The sequence below is a fragment of the Diachasma alloeum genome, unplaced genomic scaffold, assembly GCF_001412515.2.
Source record: "Diachasma alloeum isolate Michigan unplaced genomic scaffold, Dall2.0 Dall_scaffold_00213, whole genome shotgun sequence".
In the NCBI taxonomy this organism is placed as follows: Eukaryota; Metazoa; Arthropoda; class Insecta; order Hymenoptera; family Braconidae; genus Diachasma; species Diachasma alloeum.
In genome coordinates this window covers 550,038-568,083 of record NW_021680378.1, presented here as the reverse complement: position 1 = coordinate 568,083, position 18,046 = coordinate 550,038, and the positions used below count along the sequence as shown (strand labels likewise).

The following is an 18,046-nucleotide window of genomic DNA, read 5'->3' as shown; positions in this document are numbered from 1 at the left end:
TAAATGATACGAAATCATCGTGCAACAGAGACTTTGCCATTATTTTTTGTGACGACGTGAAACGGTGAATGTGATTGAAACAGTCTTTTGTTTTGCGAGCGACCGTTCTATGAAAAAAATTGTAGTACAAAATTAGTATTATTGTAAATGAGATCGCTAACCGATTCTCGAAGCCTCTGACTTCACCTCGAAGACCGCCCAGCAAACTAAGCGATACAAACTTCTCCTAATCGCTCTGCAATAGTGCTCTCTCTGACCAGAGGGTGAGCTCTACTGCAATCCAGAATCATGCTGCCTAAGTAGACGAAGTGACCCAAGGATGACAGCCTTCTGCATTTGGCCAGCAGAAAATTAATTAAAAATAGTTTTATTATTATTATTATTATTTTACATAATAAGTATGATGTAGTATATTCAGGGCGACTGCCAGGGGTTTTTTTTTACTCGCGTGGAGTTGGCGTCCGAACTAAAGGCGAGGAGTGGCCAAACACGCGAGTCAAAAAACCCCATCGCACTAGCCGTGAACGATATTTTTTCGCAGTGATTTTCTCTTTACGAGTTTGGGGAAGGGCCAATACCCAATCCCCGGACGAGGAAAAGTGAAGGTCAGTACGGAAAAATGTTTAGTCTTCAATTTCTAATGTTTGTCATTTATTTAATTCATTCTATTAAAAGAGAAGAATACAAATTTAATTAAAGAGTATTTGTTTTTTTTTTGCTTTTCCTTCCGCATGGAAGCATTGTTTTATCTTCAAAACTAGCGGACCGATTTCGATTTTTTTTGTCTTCAAAATATTCGTTTCGATGTATTCTCTAAATCAATCAAAACATATGAGGTATTCCACGCTAAATGAGTCAACCGTTGACGCTNCACTAGCTTTTTTCGAAATCGATATACATTCAAGAAACAATTTTACTTTTCTGATAAATTACATCTTTTCTCGATGCGGAATACGGCGATGTGTGTGCATGGGAGTGTGTGTGAGTGCGAGCACGCGCACGGATTTTCTTGTCTTCTATGGGTATTTCCTCGGAGAAATGTGAGAAAAAGATTGAATAAATACATAATAAAAAAATTAATGAAAGAAAAAACAAATGGTCGGGAAGTTATTGGTGCGACCCGTAATGGGTCACATCCAATTCCACCAACCCCTACCGGTCATACCCTAAAGAGGGAGCGCGCGAAGCGCGCGACCGGACCTGATTTATTCACATTTTTTCGGCAGCCCAGTTTGGAGATATGATTTTTTTCTCGTTTTTTCGATTTTTTTCAATAACTGGAATTCTACCCATCCGATTTTGATTTATTAAGCGTCTAAATTTTTAATTTTTTACTGCCTATAAGAATATTTTTAGTAATGAATTTTTTTCGATCTTTAGATGCTCACAATAACGAATTTTCAAAAAAAAAGTTGAAAAAGTTAAATTTTGCAGATTATGTCACTTTTGATTTGTTTCATTTTTTGTTCAGTAATTCTTATAATCAAAACAAGTATTTTGAGTCGTCATACAAGTTGGGGATTTTCTTGGATCTCCAACCAATTTCATTTTCAATTTTTTCTTTTCGAAATTCCACAAATTTGGTCAATTTTGGCGCCTGAGGAGGAGTGCCTTGAGCACTCGAAACGTTGTGCGATTTGTTCTTCAATTGATGGAGATTTCGAAGATTTTTTTTATTTTCTACCTGCAACTGACCGACTATGGCTCAAAACCATCACAACACATGTTTCCTTTCTTTCTCATATTTCTCATCTTTTCTTCCGGCCCTCTCCCCTGATGTTGGCGTCGCTCAGTAGTTTCTATTCATTCTTGTCATCCCTATTCGACATTTCTCTTTGCAGTTTATCATCGCCTCATTTCAAGTCAGTAGCAAAGTGGTAAAACATTTAAATCGACTTATCTCCCAGTTGAGTTTTTGAAGAATATTTCCGAATCTAAGGGAGATAGCGAAATTTGCGTAATCACATTTGTTGTAGTTCTCAATCGGCTCTATAAAAAAGTTCATAAGAAAAAAATTGCTATCTCCCTTAGATTTCCAGATATTCATTGAATCCTGGCCAATAGTTAAAATTGACTTGTACCGTTTTACCATTTTGCTACTGAATTAATAAACTTGTATTTATTCAAACCTGGATGGTCTTCAATATGAAGGAGCTGTCCGGAAATGCTGAAAATGTTGACGTGCCTTGATCGATAACGAGCCAATTCTCCGATTATTGACGCGCGCCAGGGGGGAAGACTATTCAGCATGCTTATTCTCATTATTATCGTAGAAATAGCTGCATAAATTGTTGGATATTCGCCCACTAGTTATCACTATCAATTCAGCTGGACTACTGGTAACATCGACCCGAATATTCCGCATGAAAATGGCTCTATCCCGGAGGGTTACAATCGTCTTCTTTATCCTCGTCGCTAGTGGTTACTTTCTCGGAGTGAACGGTGAGTCAACAGAGTGAATAGTTTTATGTTCACTTGCCCCTGTTTGCAATTCTGCACGGAGAGAAATTTTCTAGAAAAATTTTAGTACGAGTACTGGAAAAAATCACAATCTACCGGCTGGGAAAAATTCTAGTGCTGTTAAGATAAAATTTCTTGGTATTTCTGCTAAAATTTCTGGGGACTTCGTGAAATTTTCACACAAATACGAGGAAAAATTCACGTTTTCCCCAATAAAATTTCTAGTGCCGGCACTGGAATTTTTTCCTGGCCGTCACCTTGCGCCTCTTTTCCCGTGCCAGCACTAGAATTTTTCTAAAAAATCTCTCTCCGTGTGGTTTGTTATTTTTGCTCCCGAATGAAAGCTTTGCACTGTTGGAAATTTTTTGGAAATTGAGCAATAGTTGCACTTGAACTCTCAGTGTTGTGAATTTGAATTCAATTAAAGATCAAATGGTTCATGAAATCTCTCATTCAGCCTGGAAATTCAAGATAACTAGGTTTTCCATGTCACACTGGTGAAAATTTTTGTCTGAAACTTGCGTTAAACTTTTTGGAAATTTTTATCTAATTTAATTACCACTGAAATTTCAAGAAATTTTGTCATTGAAAATTCAGAATTTGAGGGAAAAATCACAGAGAACTGTAAATGTCAGTTCCATTTTTCTCTGAAAATGAATAGAAAACCATAAACTTTCGATAAATATATTCTTGAATTTTCAGGACAGTGACGCTGAATACGATTTAGGGGAAAAAAATCATGAAATTTAAGGTTTCACTGAAAATTCAATGTTATTTGACATTGAATATTCATATTAGGTTGGAAAAATTCAAATAAATTCAAATAAATTATGGAATTCTCGTCTTCGTGCTGCTTGAAATTCTAGAATTTTATTGAATTTTCAGTGAAACCGAAAATTTCATGATTTTTTTCTCTAAAGCGCACTCAGTGTTACTGTTTTGAAAATTAGAAGTCAACTGTCCATGAAATTTCATTTCGTGCTGACAGTGTAGATTATCACTGATATTTCAATGACATCTAAAATTTTTTAATAATTTTCATTATCATGTGGAGCTGAAAATTGCAATTCCATTAAATACCGCAGAATTCAACTGATTTTTCAATAATAAAATGCATGAAAATTTCGTGTGAGTGATTGTTAAAAATTTCCAGATTGTTTACTTGAAATTTCAAGAGTCATTTTCTAACAGCGTGTAGTAGTTCAAATTTAAGTTTTCGATTTTTTGTATTATATCGACCCAGCTGGAAACATACTAGTATGATCCAAAAAGTCCGAAAGTTTAAATTTTTAGACCTCGCCCGTACGTGTGTACACAGTATGTACGTAGGTAACAAAGTTTTTCTTTACTTGTGCGCCAATGTCTGGATGGAACTGAATATGCTTTTCAAATGTAGGTATTGTCGAGCCCTATCGATCGCCATTAATTAAAATTCAATTCATCGTTTAGTTTTTTAATTTTCGCGAATCGATAAATTGGACAGTCGGGGTTAATTTCATGTGAGAAATTTTTGGGCGACAGCTCAAGCTGGCAACTCCAGCACCAGTGGCAGCTCTGGATCTTCCAGTGATGCCAAAAAGCAATCGACTTTTGACAAAATTCCAGTCCTCGGTTCTCTGCTCAGTGGTCTTCTTGGTGGAATGGCATAACTACTGAAAGGCATTGCTGATCTCCTTTGATCGAGGAATTAGAGAATAATTAACCTTCAATTAATTATCACGTTTTTCTTCATTCCAAGACCTCAATTATGTACAATTGCGTAAATAAAAATGGTCAGTTGCAAAGAGTTTTCATATTTCGGAAATAGTTTATACATAATTCAGTAGCGAAGTGCTAAAGCGGTTTAAGTCGATTTATCTCCCCGTTGTGTTTTTGAGGAATATTTTGGAATCTAAGGCAGATAGCGAAATTTTCGTAATTACATTTGTTGCAGCTCTCAGTCGATTCTCCTAAAAAGGTTATAACAAAAATTTTGCTATATCCCTTAAATTCAGAGATATTCATTGAAAACTGGTCAATACTCAAAACTGACTTATTAGCGTTCTTTGCTACTGAATTATACATAATTTATACATACGGAAGAGGAAAAAATAATTATGTGTACAGTTGTTGAATTATCTGTTGCAATATTCATTTTTTTTAATAAATGAATGAGTACATTACTAGTTTTTTATTTTTAACGGAATTCGTTGCAAGCCCGAGAACTTGCAACTGGCCATCGCTCAAGGGCCTTCAGCCAGGTATTAAGAAAGAAGTATAAAAACATTAGAAAACAAGGTGACTATATAGTTATAGGTTTACAAAAAGAAGATAGATAATGAAAAGTATAAAGTTTTTTAATTTTCGAATTTTTTCGAAAATCGATTGTCCCACGATAACTAAAAAAATATCCTGAATTGATTGAATGATGGCTTAAAAAAATTGTTTGGATGTCCTTCTGATCGAGTTCGAAGATGAAGGCGATAGCAATAATCGTTATTTTGATTTATTTGAAAATTTTCAAAAATTATGTATTTTTTGAAAATCAGAATTCCGGGGATATCTTTAAATGAATTCAATCATAGCTCAAAATGTTTGTTTTAATGCCATTAAGTCGAAATTAAATGCTGATTACGATAGCTACATTGGTTGATTTGATTTTTCTGATGATTGTTGAAAATTTCGAATTTTTCATGAATTTCCCTGAAAGTGAGCTTTCTGATGATTTCTTCAAATGTGATGTTTGAAATTTATTCAAGTATGTATAAATAAAAAATTTCTATTAACATTTTACCGAAGGGCTGAGGGGAGAGATAGAACCGTAAAAAAGTCAATCAGTTGTATAGAAGAAAGTGGTAATAAAAATAATGATGATGATAACATTCAAATAAGTTGAAAATCTGACAAAATCAGTTGAAAAGAAATCTTATTCAATTTAATAAAATGAAGTAAACCATGGATTATACATGATAGAAGGAAATAATGTGCAAAATAACCATTCGGAAGCATATTGCTAATTTATTAGAAAAAATAACTATACTATATGCAATACAAGAGCCATTTCCCACTTGTTTCTGGTGAAGTTTTGTGAATTTTTGTCTCTCGAAATATTATTCACGATTTTTTGGTTTCGATTTTGACTCCAGGTAAATCTGGTAATGACTCGTCTACCGAAAGCAGTAATTCCTCTAGCGGGGATTCCTCTAGTGGTTCTTCCAGTGACAAAGTCTCAGCCCTCGATTCATTCTTGGGCAAAATCCCAATAGCTGGCTCTCTCACAGTTGGCATTCTGTCAATGGTGAAGGGAATTCTCCGGTTAACAGCTAATATGCTGTAAAAAAATTTCCATCGCGGTGAATATCACTTGCAGAAAAAAATAACTCGCATGAAATATTTTCGTGTTTTTGTCAATATTCAAATTCAATTCATAATTTTTGCAGGTGTTGAATAAAAATTTTGTTCACATTAAAAAATGTCTTTTCATTCCCTTTTTTTTCATTCAACCAGAACAGGGCGCGGGTATTGTTTTCCATGGGTGCCAGAATAGTAATAAAAGCTTACAGTTTCTCGCTTTCATTAATTTTTATCTCAATAATAATGCAGGAAAAATGATTGGTTTTAGCAAAGTTTCTCATAGTGGGAATTTAATTGTTGAATAATTTATTCGAAAACTTCGTCATCCTCTTCATCTTCTTCTTCGCTTCCCCTTTGCTTTTTGTGTTTTTTATTTATTTTTCGGGATGCATTGTGTACTATATACATATATACCGTCTTACATATGTATTTTTTTATTACAGTAAGAAATGAATTTCTCTCTTTTTGCAATTACTACAAACAAAAGATTACAGTACACAAAAAAATACATATACATCATATTATTATACATTACTTGATAAGCGGAATGGAGGCTTCATAAATCGTTACACTGGATTTTTTTAAAAGTGGAATAGAATAGGGATGGATGAGTATTAGAGTCATTGTAATAAATGTTTATGCAATCAATGCAAAAAAAAACTGTAACTTGAATCTGAAATTTTTTGCCGACGTTTCGAGTGCCCAGTGCACTCCCCCATGCATGAAAAAATTCAATAGAAAACCTACCGAGTTCGCTAGAAAATTCTATTGGAACTCTATTGAAAAATTCTATTTGTTTTTTTGCGCTGATTCTATTGGATATTCGATAAGAAAGAGTCAACAGATTTCGAGTTTCTATTTGGAATTTTCTCTTGAGGTTTTTTCTATAAGAATGGGCATCAATTTTCTAAGTTTTTTCTACTCGGATTCTGTGATGTAAAGTAAAACCAAATCCAGCGGAAAAAGCTTGGAAAATTTGTGCCCAATAATTCTAATCGAAAAAATCTCAAGAGAAAAATTTCAACAGAAATTCGAATAGAATTCCAATAGAATTTTCTAGCGAATTCGCTAGGTTTTCTATTGAATTTTCTTCATACGTGCCTTCACGGCAATCTTCATTAAATCTAAATAATAATTGCAAAATTGAATCATTAGTTTTTTAGTATCATAATTGAAGTGGTTCACAGTAAAAAATGTCTTTCAATTCTTCTCCCCTCTATGCAAATAAAAATGGGAGGACAGGAATGGGAGTTCGAAGCGAAGAAAAACCAAGGAAGAGATGGCCCGTATTAGCAACAGCCCCTGTCGTTCGCAGAAACCTCCACTTCTGGTTGTTAATTTCCCCCACGTGCGATAATTTTTTTTTCCTGGGTCATTTGGAATAATATGTGAGCTACTTTTTTCCTCCTCCGTTTATCAACGAGTGGTGGATGGACTACAAGTAACACTGAGACAGTCGCCAGATTTTACTGTGACTTCTGCTTGACTCTTGGCAACATCGGTCTGACTATTCCTCCATCGAAATGGCATCACTCAAAGTTGTATCAATTCTCATCATCTTCGTGGCATGTGTCGGCATAATGGAAGTCACCGGTAAGTTCATGGGATTGAAATTAAATTCTGTGTTAAATTCAGTTTGTCGAATGAATTCTTTAATGCGGGAAACGTCGCGAATCGATGAATTGTCACAGTCGGGGTTAATTTCATTTGAGACATTTTTGGGCGACAGCTCAAGGTGGCAACTCCAGCACCAGTGGCAGCTCTGAATCTTCCAGTGATGCCAAAAAACAATCGACTTTGGAGCAAATTCCACTCCTCGGTTCTCTGCTCAGTGGTCTTCTTGGTGGAGTGGCACAACTACTGAAAGGCATTGCTGATCTCCTTTGATCGAGGAATTTGAGAATAATTTACCTTCAATTAATTATCACGGTTTTCTTCATTCCAAGACCTAAATTATGTACAATTGTGTAAATAAAAATGGTCACTTGCAAAGAGTTTTCATGTTTCGGAAATAATTTATAGATAATTCAGTAGCGAAGGGGTAAAGCGGTTTAAGTCGACTTCTCTCCCCGTTGAGTTTTTGAGGAATATCTTGGAATCTAAGGCAGATAGCAAAATTTTCGTAATTACATTTGGTGTAGCTCTCCGTCGGCTCTCCCTAAAAGGTTGTAACAAAAATTTTGCTATATCCCTTAGATTCCGAGATATTCATTGAAAACTGGTCAATAGTCAAAATTGACTCATACCGTTTTCCCGAGTAGAAATTTCACTCGGTTAGCTTGGATCTAGATCAGTTTTAGGTCCAATACTGGACTGAATTTATTGATTAGACTTTCGGATCACCATCTGATGAGATCCTGAATGGAATATCTGAATCTAATGCGGCGAAGTGAATTTTGATCCTATTCTGATCAGTTAAATCTCGACTAGGTCCGTATCGGATCCGGTACTGTACAGAATGATCAAAGTTAGTTTTTACTGGTCAGTCTCTTATTCTATCCTGATTTGAATTTCCACTCGAGTTACCACTTTGCTACTGAATTATACATAATTTATACATCCGGAAGAGGAAAAAATAATTATGTGTACAGTTGTTGAATTATCTGTTGAAATATTCATTTTTTAATAAATGAATAAGTACATTACTATTTTTTTTATTTTTAACGAAATTCGTTGCAAGCCCGAGAACTTGCAACTGGCCATCGCTCGAGGACCTTCAGCCAGGTACTAAGAAAGAAGTAAAAATTTTTCTTCTCGTATACCCTTTCGGGTCTTTACGATTTGTTCCCTTCCCACCCCCCTCAACCCCCTGTACCGCATTTGCCGAAGGGAGGGAAAACCTCATTCGAGGGAAAAACCTGCCCTGGTACAGTCGTCCTTTTGACGGGACTACCGCTCGGCAGTGAAACTGTGAGATTAGAGCGCTATAAATTTTGACCGCCGGTGCCGGGAAGCGAACCCGGATCATTGGCATACGAGTCTAGCACTCTAACCGCACGGCCACTACCGTCGGTTATCAAGAAAGAAGTATAAAAACATTAGAAAACAAGGTGACTATATACTTATAGGTTTACAAAAAGAAGATAGATACTGAAAAGTTTAAAGATGAGATTTCACAAAGTAGAGAGTCACGCACGAAAAAATTTAATAGAAAAAACTTATCAAATTCGTTAGAAAATTCTATTGAATTTCTATTAAATTTTCTATTAATTTTTGGTTGATTCTATTGACATGTTCAATAGAAAACATTCAATAGAAAAAGTCAACAGAATTCGATTTTTCTATATAACTTATTCTGTTCATATATTTTCTATAGAATTTGCTCGACTCAAACTTTCCAAGTGTTTTTAACTTCCCGACCCGAAGGGAGGAAGTTATTGTAATGACCCCGAAAATCGAATGTGGAAATTTAAGCATTTCTTCACGTTTCATGACCTTTGGAACCACTTCTGACCCTTTTCAGGTACCTGTTCATTCTATTTTTCTTTTCTTCTCATCAAGAAAATAAGTTGTATAGAAAAATTGAATTCTATTGACTTTTTCTACTGAATATTTTCTATTGAACATTTCAATAGAATCGGCCAAAAACTAATAGAACAGTTCAATAGAAATTCAATAGAATTTTCTATTAAATTTTTTCGTCCGTGGTGAGATGATAGTGGTGCAACATGAAGCGATGATTTGATAAAAGGGGAAGTACAGTATTTATTGGTTTATTGTGCGTAAAACAACCACTTTACACACACTAAACGGTTTCGAAAAGTGAACTTTTGAGGCAGGTATTACAAAAAATATGGTAAAGTGACGAATAAAAAATTTCAACGTTAAACAATTTTTCTGTTTCCTACTTTATTTACTTCAACTTTAATAAGAGTGAAACCAGAAGTATCTCCGAATCCAAGGGAGATGTCAAAAATTTCAGAATAACCTTTCTCGTAAAGCGAATTGAGAGCTACAAAAAGGTTGTAACAAAAATTTTGCTATCTTACATTCCTACATATTCATTGAAATCCCACCAATAGGCAAAAACGACTTGAATCATTTCGCCGCTTTAGCGACCAAATATTTTCTATTGGACATTTTCTATTAAAAAAAATGCGTAAACAAGTGGGAAATTCCTCTTGTATTGCATATTGTATAGTTAATTTTGCTAATAAATTAGCAATATGCTTCCGAATGGTTATTTTGCACATCATTTCCTTCTATCATGTATAATTCATTGTCTATTTCATTTTATTAAATTGAATAAGATTTTTTTTAAACTAATTTTGTCAGGTTTTCCACTTAGTTTAATGTTATCATCATCATTATTCTTATTATCCCTTTTTTCTATATAACCGATTGTCTTTCTTACGGTTCTATGTCTCCCCTCACCCTTCGACAAAATGTCAATAGGAAAATTTTATTTACACATACTTGAATGAATTTGAATAAAATCCACCAAAAAAATTTTGCTATCTCCCTTAGATTCTGAGATATTCATTAAAAACTGGTCAATAGTCAAAATTGACATATATCACTTCGCTACTGAATTCCATTTATTCATTGGCGAAAACTTGAAGAAAAACGTTTTTACATATGTACACATACACACACGCGTACGAACGAGATCTAAAATGCCATTTTCAGATTTTTTGGATCACACTGGGTCGATAGAACAAAATAAATCCAAAACTCAGATTCGGATGATTACAAAGCTTCCATTCGAAAGCAGAAAACCGGACAATTCTTGACTACAAGTTCAATAGAAATCTAATTTAATAGAATCTTCTATCGAATTCCCTACGCTTTTCTATTTCCGAAATTTTTCATTTTCTTTTACGTTTGAATTTGTCTCATGTGCCTTGCAGCTTCAGGAGTCGGGGACAAGAAGTCTATTCTATTCCTCAATTTCCTACTTTCAAGTGGAATCGCCAAATGTTCATTCAAGATACACCGGGGCCGCCTGCCAATGCCAACGAAGTCTCTTATTCGCGAAAAAGATGGAAAACGTCGGGGATAATGAACATTACCGAGGAGAGGTAGTGCCATTTCCTCGGGGTGGAAAATAATTTTCGTAGTTTGATAACTCATATCGCACTGCGTATTGGGACTTGTTTTTTTCATGTTTACCCATCGCTTATCGCCCAGGGAATGGCATAAATTAATAGTGACTTACTCACAGGTCTTCACTGTGAATTTCACCGGGCTATTGGTAACATCGGTCTTATTGTTCGGCGCTGATAGAAATGGCTTCCTTCAAGGGCTCCATCATCCTCGTGATTTTCGTTGGCTGCATGTACCTTCTGGAGGTCAACGGTGAGTTGACAACGTCATCAGGGACAGTCGAGAGTTGCATTTGCTCAAAATTGTTCATGTCTTCCGAGTTGGAGCTTTGTAATCGTTCAAATTCAAGTTTTGGTTTTTTTGTGTTAATGAATCGAAGGAATTTCAGTATTTTGTTTTCCGAATGGAGGTATTGTTGAGCCCCATCCAACGACATTAATTGAAATTTACTGCAAACAATAAATAGGATAGACAAGAATTTTTACAAGAAATCTAACAGATTGATCAACGAGGAGATTCAAGTCAGTTGAACATGATAATATTAAACGATCAATTCCATTCGACAGGTGAAAATGATGTGCATAATGACTAGTCGGAAGCTTATCGCGAATTTCTTAGGAACAATAGCAGTGCTTTATGAAGAGAAAAGCAACGTTCCACTTGTTTTAATCATTCTTTTCAAAAAACTATTTGTTAAAAATATTTTTTAGTCCACAACGCGATATTTTTGCGGCAATTTTTATATCTTGTAGTTCGAATTGACTAAAATTTAATTAAATTCCATCATTTTTTTTATTTTTTTTTTTATTGGTTTATAGTATAGAACCCATATCAGGGTTATTTCCACTGTCGGTGAGTCGTATCATTTTAATGTGCAGAATTTATCCAGCGATTTGAGCTTTTTTTTTAACTACTAGGTTGGTGCAGTGGGTGCGTTAGTGGCTGCTTTATGAAGACAGAAGAAATCATCCACTTGTTTTTATTATTCTTTTCATCGAAGAGTTACTCAAATTCCCAAAAAACAATTTTTAGTCCCCAATACTATATCTTTGCGGCAACTTTTGTATCTTGCAGTTCGAATTGCCTACGATTCAATGAAATTTCATTCGTATGATTTTATTGTACAGAATTGAGACAGCGACTCATTTTTTTTTTTTACAATTAGGCTGGTACAATGGATAAGGTAGGTACAGTGGCTGGTAGGCTCACATACTCGCGATCCCGGGTTCAAAACTCGGGCTAATTGTTTAAAATCTCGACCATATTTTGCAGTATATTCAAATCCAAGTCAGGGCGATATAAAGCAATGAAAAAAAAACAGTTTCTATCCCAAGTTATGGAAGGATTGTTAATGAGAGCAGCAATTTTTTGTGAATCTATAAAAATGTCGGTCTAACATATTTTTTTCGGGTTTCTTCAGCTCAAAACAATAACGATGGGAATAATAACAACGGAGGTGGTGGCTCTGGAGGTGGTGGTGATAGCAACTCCGGCGATAGTGATAGCGGTAGCAGCGGCGGAATTTTGTCCTCAATATTGGGCAGATTTCCAGTCTTCGGCGGTATAATATCTTTTCCCCTTAAAGTGGCGTCTACAGCGCTGCGGGGTGTTGCTGCGATTCTATAATAAAAATCCTAAAATTTCAATTGTATTTAAATCCTTACTATAAAGTAAGGATTAGCTAATTTTTTTCTTCATTCGTTAAAAATGTTATGAATATTATCAACAATCACTTATTAATATAAAAATATAGATGATCTAAAGAGCCTAGTCTGTTACATATGGATCATTAAATGAAAATTTAACAAAAAAATATCATTAGATTTTAATGATTGCTCTGCTAAAAATCAATGCATTCCACTGTCAAAAATTTTGGCTGAAATTTCTGATACTTTTTTTGGGAATTTTCATCACATTTCAATTTTAACTTTCTTCCAACAGCGTTGTTTTTCTGTTGGTTCATGGTCAGCGTTAATTTGTCACATTTTCTGTTTTTGTGATACTGGAACTGCAATAATTGCTTTCTCGAAACCTTCGATGTAAACGCCGAGGAGAATTCGACTCATCGGCATAATTTGCGGGCTGATAAGCCGGTCTGGCAATTTTATTGCAAAAAACCGGAATACTAGCGAGTTTGTGATAACAGAAAAATTCTTAGAAACAAGTTCAATGAAATATTCAATAAATATTCCATTGTCGGTGACCGGATTTTTCTTCCCCGAAAAAATTTCTCGGAAAAATCTCCCCGTGGAAAAAAATCCCTCGTCTAAATATTCCCTCGGAATTATTTTTCCGGAATTATTTTTCCCTGAAAATCGCCGAAAAAAAAATCTCCGGCAAAAATGAAAAATAAACATATTACAATTTTTAACTTTATTGTTAATGTTGGAAAGTATTCTCGTTACTCCTCCAAGTTACACGTGATAATGACAATGTAATTTCATGATTGGTTGCTTGGAAATATGTTTCTTTTGAAATGGATTGTTTTGGTAGTGCAAGATGATGTTTTGTTTAATGTTGTCAATGTTTTTTTTTTATGAATCAGCGATAGGACGAGAATATAATGAATGATGAAGATTCATGGATTATTGATGCAACAGATTAATTCGAATTATTTGGGGGAATTGGTTCGAAAATGTTGACAATTAATTTATTGCAGTAACGTAATTTATTTATTATTGATCTATTGAAAAAGTTGAATTCTCATCTGGCATGTCTTCGAAGATTGAAGGATCTAATAAATAAAATTGACGTTGATAATGCGTGTTTGTGTAATTGTTTTTTACATTCATAAAGGGAAATAATTCCGGGGGAATTTTTTCCGGGGAATTTTCTCCGGGGATTTTTTTTCGGGGGGAAAAAATCCGAGAACCTAATTGTCTGCTATCAGGAGACAATAGTATTTATTTTTGTTGTGGATCCTTACCCTTTGAAGCACTAGGTGCATCTGCATCGTTAATTGAATTATTCACCCTGCAATTGGCCCTTTGCTATTGCGTAAAAGTCTCAAGTCGACTTTGCCCTTAATCGAGTTTTTGAAGGATATCTCCGAATTAAAGAAAGATAGCGAAATTTTCGTAATAACCCTATTTGAGATTGAAGCTAAATTGAGATGCCGGTTGGGGAAAAGTGGAATTGTGGAAGGAGGTGGAAAATTAAAACACGCAGAATTATAAAATCACACTGTTGTTGTACTTTATTGTGGAATAACCCACGCGTCTTGATAAATTAATAATGTTACACTATTGATTTGCTCAACAAAGTCAATTAAATGATGATTTGAAAATGCACTGCACTTAAGATTCTCTTGATATTAAACTTGATGATTGACTCAAAATAATTGATAATTAACTCGGAATTAATTGATAATTGAATTAAATTAAATAGAGACGCTGTACGAAGCGCTAGACTCAAATATATCGCGTTGATGTACTCGGGTGATGTACTCGATTGAGCGGTTACGGCGATACAATACTGTGATTAGAGTGACTCTCTCGGTGGCTAGAACGATACTACTGACTTCTTCGGGGATTTTCTTCGTAGCTGACCATGACCCCGAAGGGTCCCGAAGTTTCTCGAGATTTTCGTTGAGCCCGGTGACCGTTTGACTAGTTTGAATAGCTGAATTTCAAACAAACCTTTTTTGTAGCGCTTAATTCCCCCTACAAAAAAGGTCATGACAGGAATTTAGCTATCTTTTTTCGATTTCAAGATATTGACTGAAAACTGGGCAATAGTCCAAAGCGACTTGAACCATTTTTGAATAAATGAATAAATACATGAATATTATGTTTTTCCTGCAACAATTGCCCTGTTGTAGCATGATTCTCATTGGCTGGCGCCTCCTCCGCAATAAAAATAGATAAAATTGACAGATGCGAGGGAGAAAAGACCGAATCAACCAGGATACTGCGTACATGTAATACAATCCATCTGCACTGTTGGTTTTTGACGGTTGGGAGCGGCACGCGCTGCCCTTGCAGCTGTCGAGGGGGTGAGATTGTTGGGTCTAGTGGGGGTACAACGGGCACGCGACACCCAGGGGTCACCCCCGTTCGAGCCACAATCACTCTACTAACGGTTCAACGTTCACCTCAACTCTTGCACAGGCTCGATGGAACGTTAAATAATCCTCGCACTAAAATAGTTGATTTCCATCATTTCTCCATTCTCTTTAGTATATTTCTCAGTGTTTATTCCTGTGATAGATATATGTATTTTATTTTATTTTATTGTTGAAAATAAATAGACTGAACAAGTGAAATCTGTGGATTTTTGGAGGAGAAAGATGAAGAGATCGAATTCTGTGAGTATTTTCGTTTTTTATCGATTTTATTTCGTTTGGAAAAATATCGTTTTGGAAAAATTAGTAACTGTTTATTGATAATCGATGATTTATTAACCACAGGCGCCTTGTCTGACCGAAGCGGAGGTCCAGAAGAAGAGGTTGAAAACTTCTGACGAACAAATGGTAACGTTTTTTCTTATTTTTGAAGATTGAATCTGATGAATGAATAAATTACATGTTTTTAAAATATCTTAGGGACCGAATACAAGGGAATATTTACAGTTGGCTTTAGCTCGAGTGCTGGAATTGCAGAGAGCTGTGAAGGATAATACTTACTTTGCTGAGAATTCCAGTGATATCGGTGAGTAATTTCGAAGTTGGAAGGATATATCATGATGTTTTATGTTTAATTGGTCTTGAAAATGAGTGAACGTAGAAGGAATTACCAAGTTATAGATGGATAAAAATCCCAAGAGGGCGGATGTCTGGAATGAATGGAAAAAGCGTCGAATTTTCATGAAGCCCGCCTAACAAACAAAAAATAATTGAATACCATTCTCTGAAACATGAACAAACGAATTATAATTGTCCAAATGATTTAGGTCAGAGGAAAATAGAATAATTCCACTTTCTTAATATTGCGTTTACTAAGGGTTTGTTAGAACAAAGTTGAGGAGAATTAATAGCTAGAATTATGAGATTATCTCACATTTTTGACGTTAAGAATAGGAGAATCTGAATGCAATATAGTGAAAATGATAATCGATTTTTTCACTTTGAATAAATAATGTTAATATCCAAATACAAAATTTCTGATATGAATAAAAAGAAGATGTGACTCAATATTCCAAATGAAGTTTTAATTTTTAATTTGGGGCTGAAACATGAGATGACAATATTCTAAGCACGGAATTATATTGACGAGATGAACAACAGATTAATTGAATTACCGCGTGAACTAAATAAAAAATGATAACAGTGTGGACACACACTTTTACCAGAGTATCAACAAACATTGAATTCCAGAAGTTTACACTCTAAAGTGTGTTCTGGAAAGGAATTGAATTGTAATTACGATTAAAATCTTATTCAGTGAGCATAGGAATTAGAATATGAGGAAATCATTTATTGTCATATGAAACTTTAACAGCTGATAAATTGGGACATTTGATCTGATAAATTGGGACATTGAGTGATTAAAAATGATTATAAATAATTAATTGAAACAAGGAATATTGAATCTGACAGGGAAACGGGCACACACAGCAAAACCTAAACGCAAATTACGTTTAAGAAGTCGTCTTTTACGCTTTGTGAAGCGTATTTTACGCTTGAAGTTGAAGCGTAAATGACGATTACACAGACGTAATTTACAATCTCATATTTGTAAATTACGCTCAAAGTTTCCGTAAATTACGATGATTTTTTTTGTATTTTTGATAAACGTAATTTACGTTTTGGTAAACGTAAAATGCGCCTTGTTTAGACGTAATTTTTGGCGTGAATACGTCTATAATTTCAATATGGAGGTCATTTTGGGAAACGGTTCTTGTGTGCAGCGCCATCTATCGGAATTCTAAAAAAAATTAGGCACTTCGAGGTAATTCGAGAAGTTTCCAGAAAATTCGAGGAAATGCAAGGAGTATCTAGGAAATTTGAGAAAGAAGTTAAGACCATGGACGTATCCACGTACAGCTGCATCGAAGATACAGCCGCCTGAACTTTTTACGTTTTTATTTTGACCGTGAAATACGCTTTTTTAAAGCCTAAATTTCGATTTTTATGACGGAAAAAAGCCATTAGACATCGTATTGACGTCAAGCGTAAATTACGTTTATTAAAACATAATTTCCGTTTTGGTTTTTCTGTGTGCATAATGAATGGGCATCAACGGGTGGCGCCAGTATAATAAATAAATGAGTAATTATTTAATAAATTATGAATACAAGTCAGACCAAATGAGTTCATGAAAGCATAAATCTCCAGGAGATTCCGATAGCGACGAGGATTTGATGCGCGACGTCCTGACGAGAGTCTTCAAGGACCTCCCTGGCTCCTCCGCGTCAGTTCCATCGATAATTGAACGTGCGACTCGCCGAAATCCCCCGGAATTGAACAAAGTCCGAGGGAAGAGTATTCAACTCTCCGGCTACGACGCCTGTCGGAAAGTAGCTCTCAACTTCATGAAGGCTGCTGTGAAAGCAGTTCCCCAAGTCGACGACAGAAGGGACATCAGGCGGATCGACAGAACTCGAAGGAGAGACACTCTCTCCAGCGAATACGAAATTCGATCGCGAATGCTTCGAGGCCTCGATCTTCATCTCGCAATTAAACAGCGGGATTACAGTTACAAGCTGATGAAATTGTGAATCCACAGTCAATCATTCTAATTATTCTAGTCGTTATTCAATTTTAAAACTTTGTTCCATGAATTCTCAGCCAAGGGGAAGTGGAAAAATTTGGAAGATGGCTTAAAAAATTAGTTCACTTTGTAAAAACCGGACGGAGTGAGTTTAGATTAATTTGAAGAGGATAAATAATTTTAAGAAAAGCTTGAAAATACGAGGTGGAAGCGCCGCCATTTTTGAAGCCCTCCCGGCAGAGGGAGGGGGCATCCGAGCAAGATGGCGGTGCCTGCACCTGTCAACTACCTCGTATTTTTTAATATTCCTTGAAATTATTTGTCCTCTTCGGATTATTTGCAAATCGGTTCATCCGGTTCCTGGAAAAGAATGAATTTTTCAAGCTATCCTTCAGATATTTCAGTTTATTTTCAGCTGAGAGTTCATGGCGCAGAGCTTTCCCCGCATATCAAAATTGTTTTCTGATTCCCGGGGTCTCTCAATAATGCTTCTAGTCATAAATTATTTTTTTCTAGTCAAAAAAAATAATGTTTTTAATTGAATGAAAAAATAACAT

At 35.3% G+C, this 18,046-nt stretch overlaps 1 protein-coding gene and 2 long non-coding RNA genes across 3 annotated transcripts; all 3 read left to right on the top strand.

The window, feature by feature from the left end:
• Positions 1 to 2,267: 2,267 nt before the first annotated feature.
• On the top strand, positions 2,268 to 5,912 carry LOC107037056. The gene is made up of 2 exons (XR_001460803.2): positions 2,268 to 2,442; positions 5,586 to 5,912. It is a non-coding gene; the product is annotated as an uncharacterized LOC107037056 (long non-coding RNA).
• A 5,053-nt stretch (positions 5,913 to 10,965) lies between these two features.
• Positions 10,966 to 13,601, top strand: LOC107037025. The gene is made up of 2 exons (XR_001460800.1): positions 10,966 to 11,091; positions 12,260 to 13,601. It is a non-coding gene; the product is annotated as an uncharacterized LOC107037025 (long non-coding RNA).
• A 1,496-nt stretch (positions 13,602 to 15,097) lies between these two features.
• Positions 15,098 to 17,915, top strand: LOC107037042. Its single transcript, XM_015255361.1, has 4 exons — positions 15,098 to 15,145; positions 15,248 to 15,310; positions 15,383 to 15,488; positions 17,114 to 17,915. The coding sequence occupies exons 1-4, from the start codon at positions 15,128 to 15,130 to the stop codon at positions 17,494 to 17,496; spliced, it is 570 nt and encodes a 189-aa protein (XP_015110847.1). The 5' UTR covers positions 15,098 to 15,127; the 3' UTR covers positions 17,497 to 17,915.
• Positions 17,916 to 18,046: the final 131 nt, after the last annotated feature.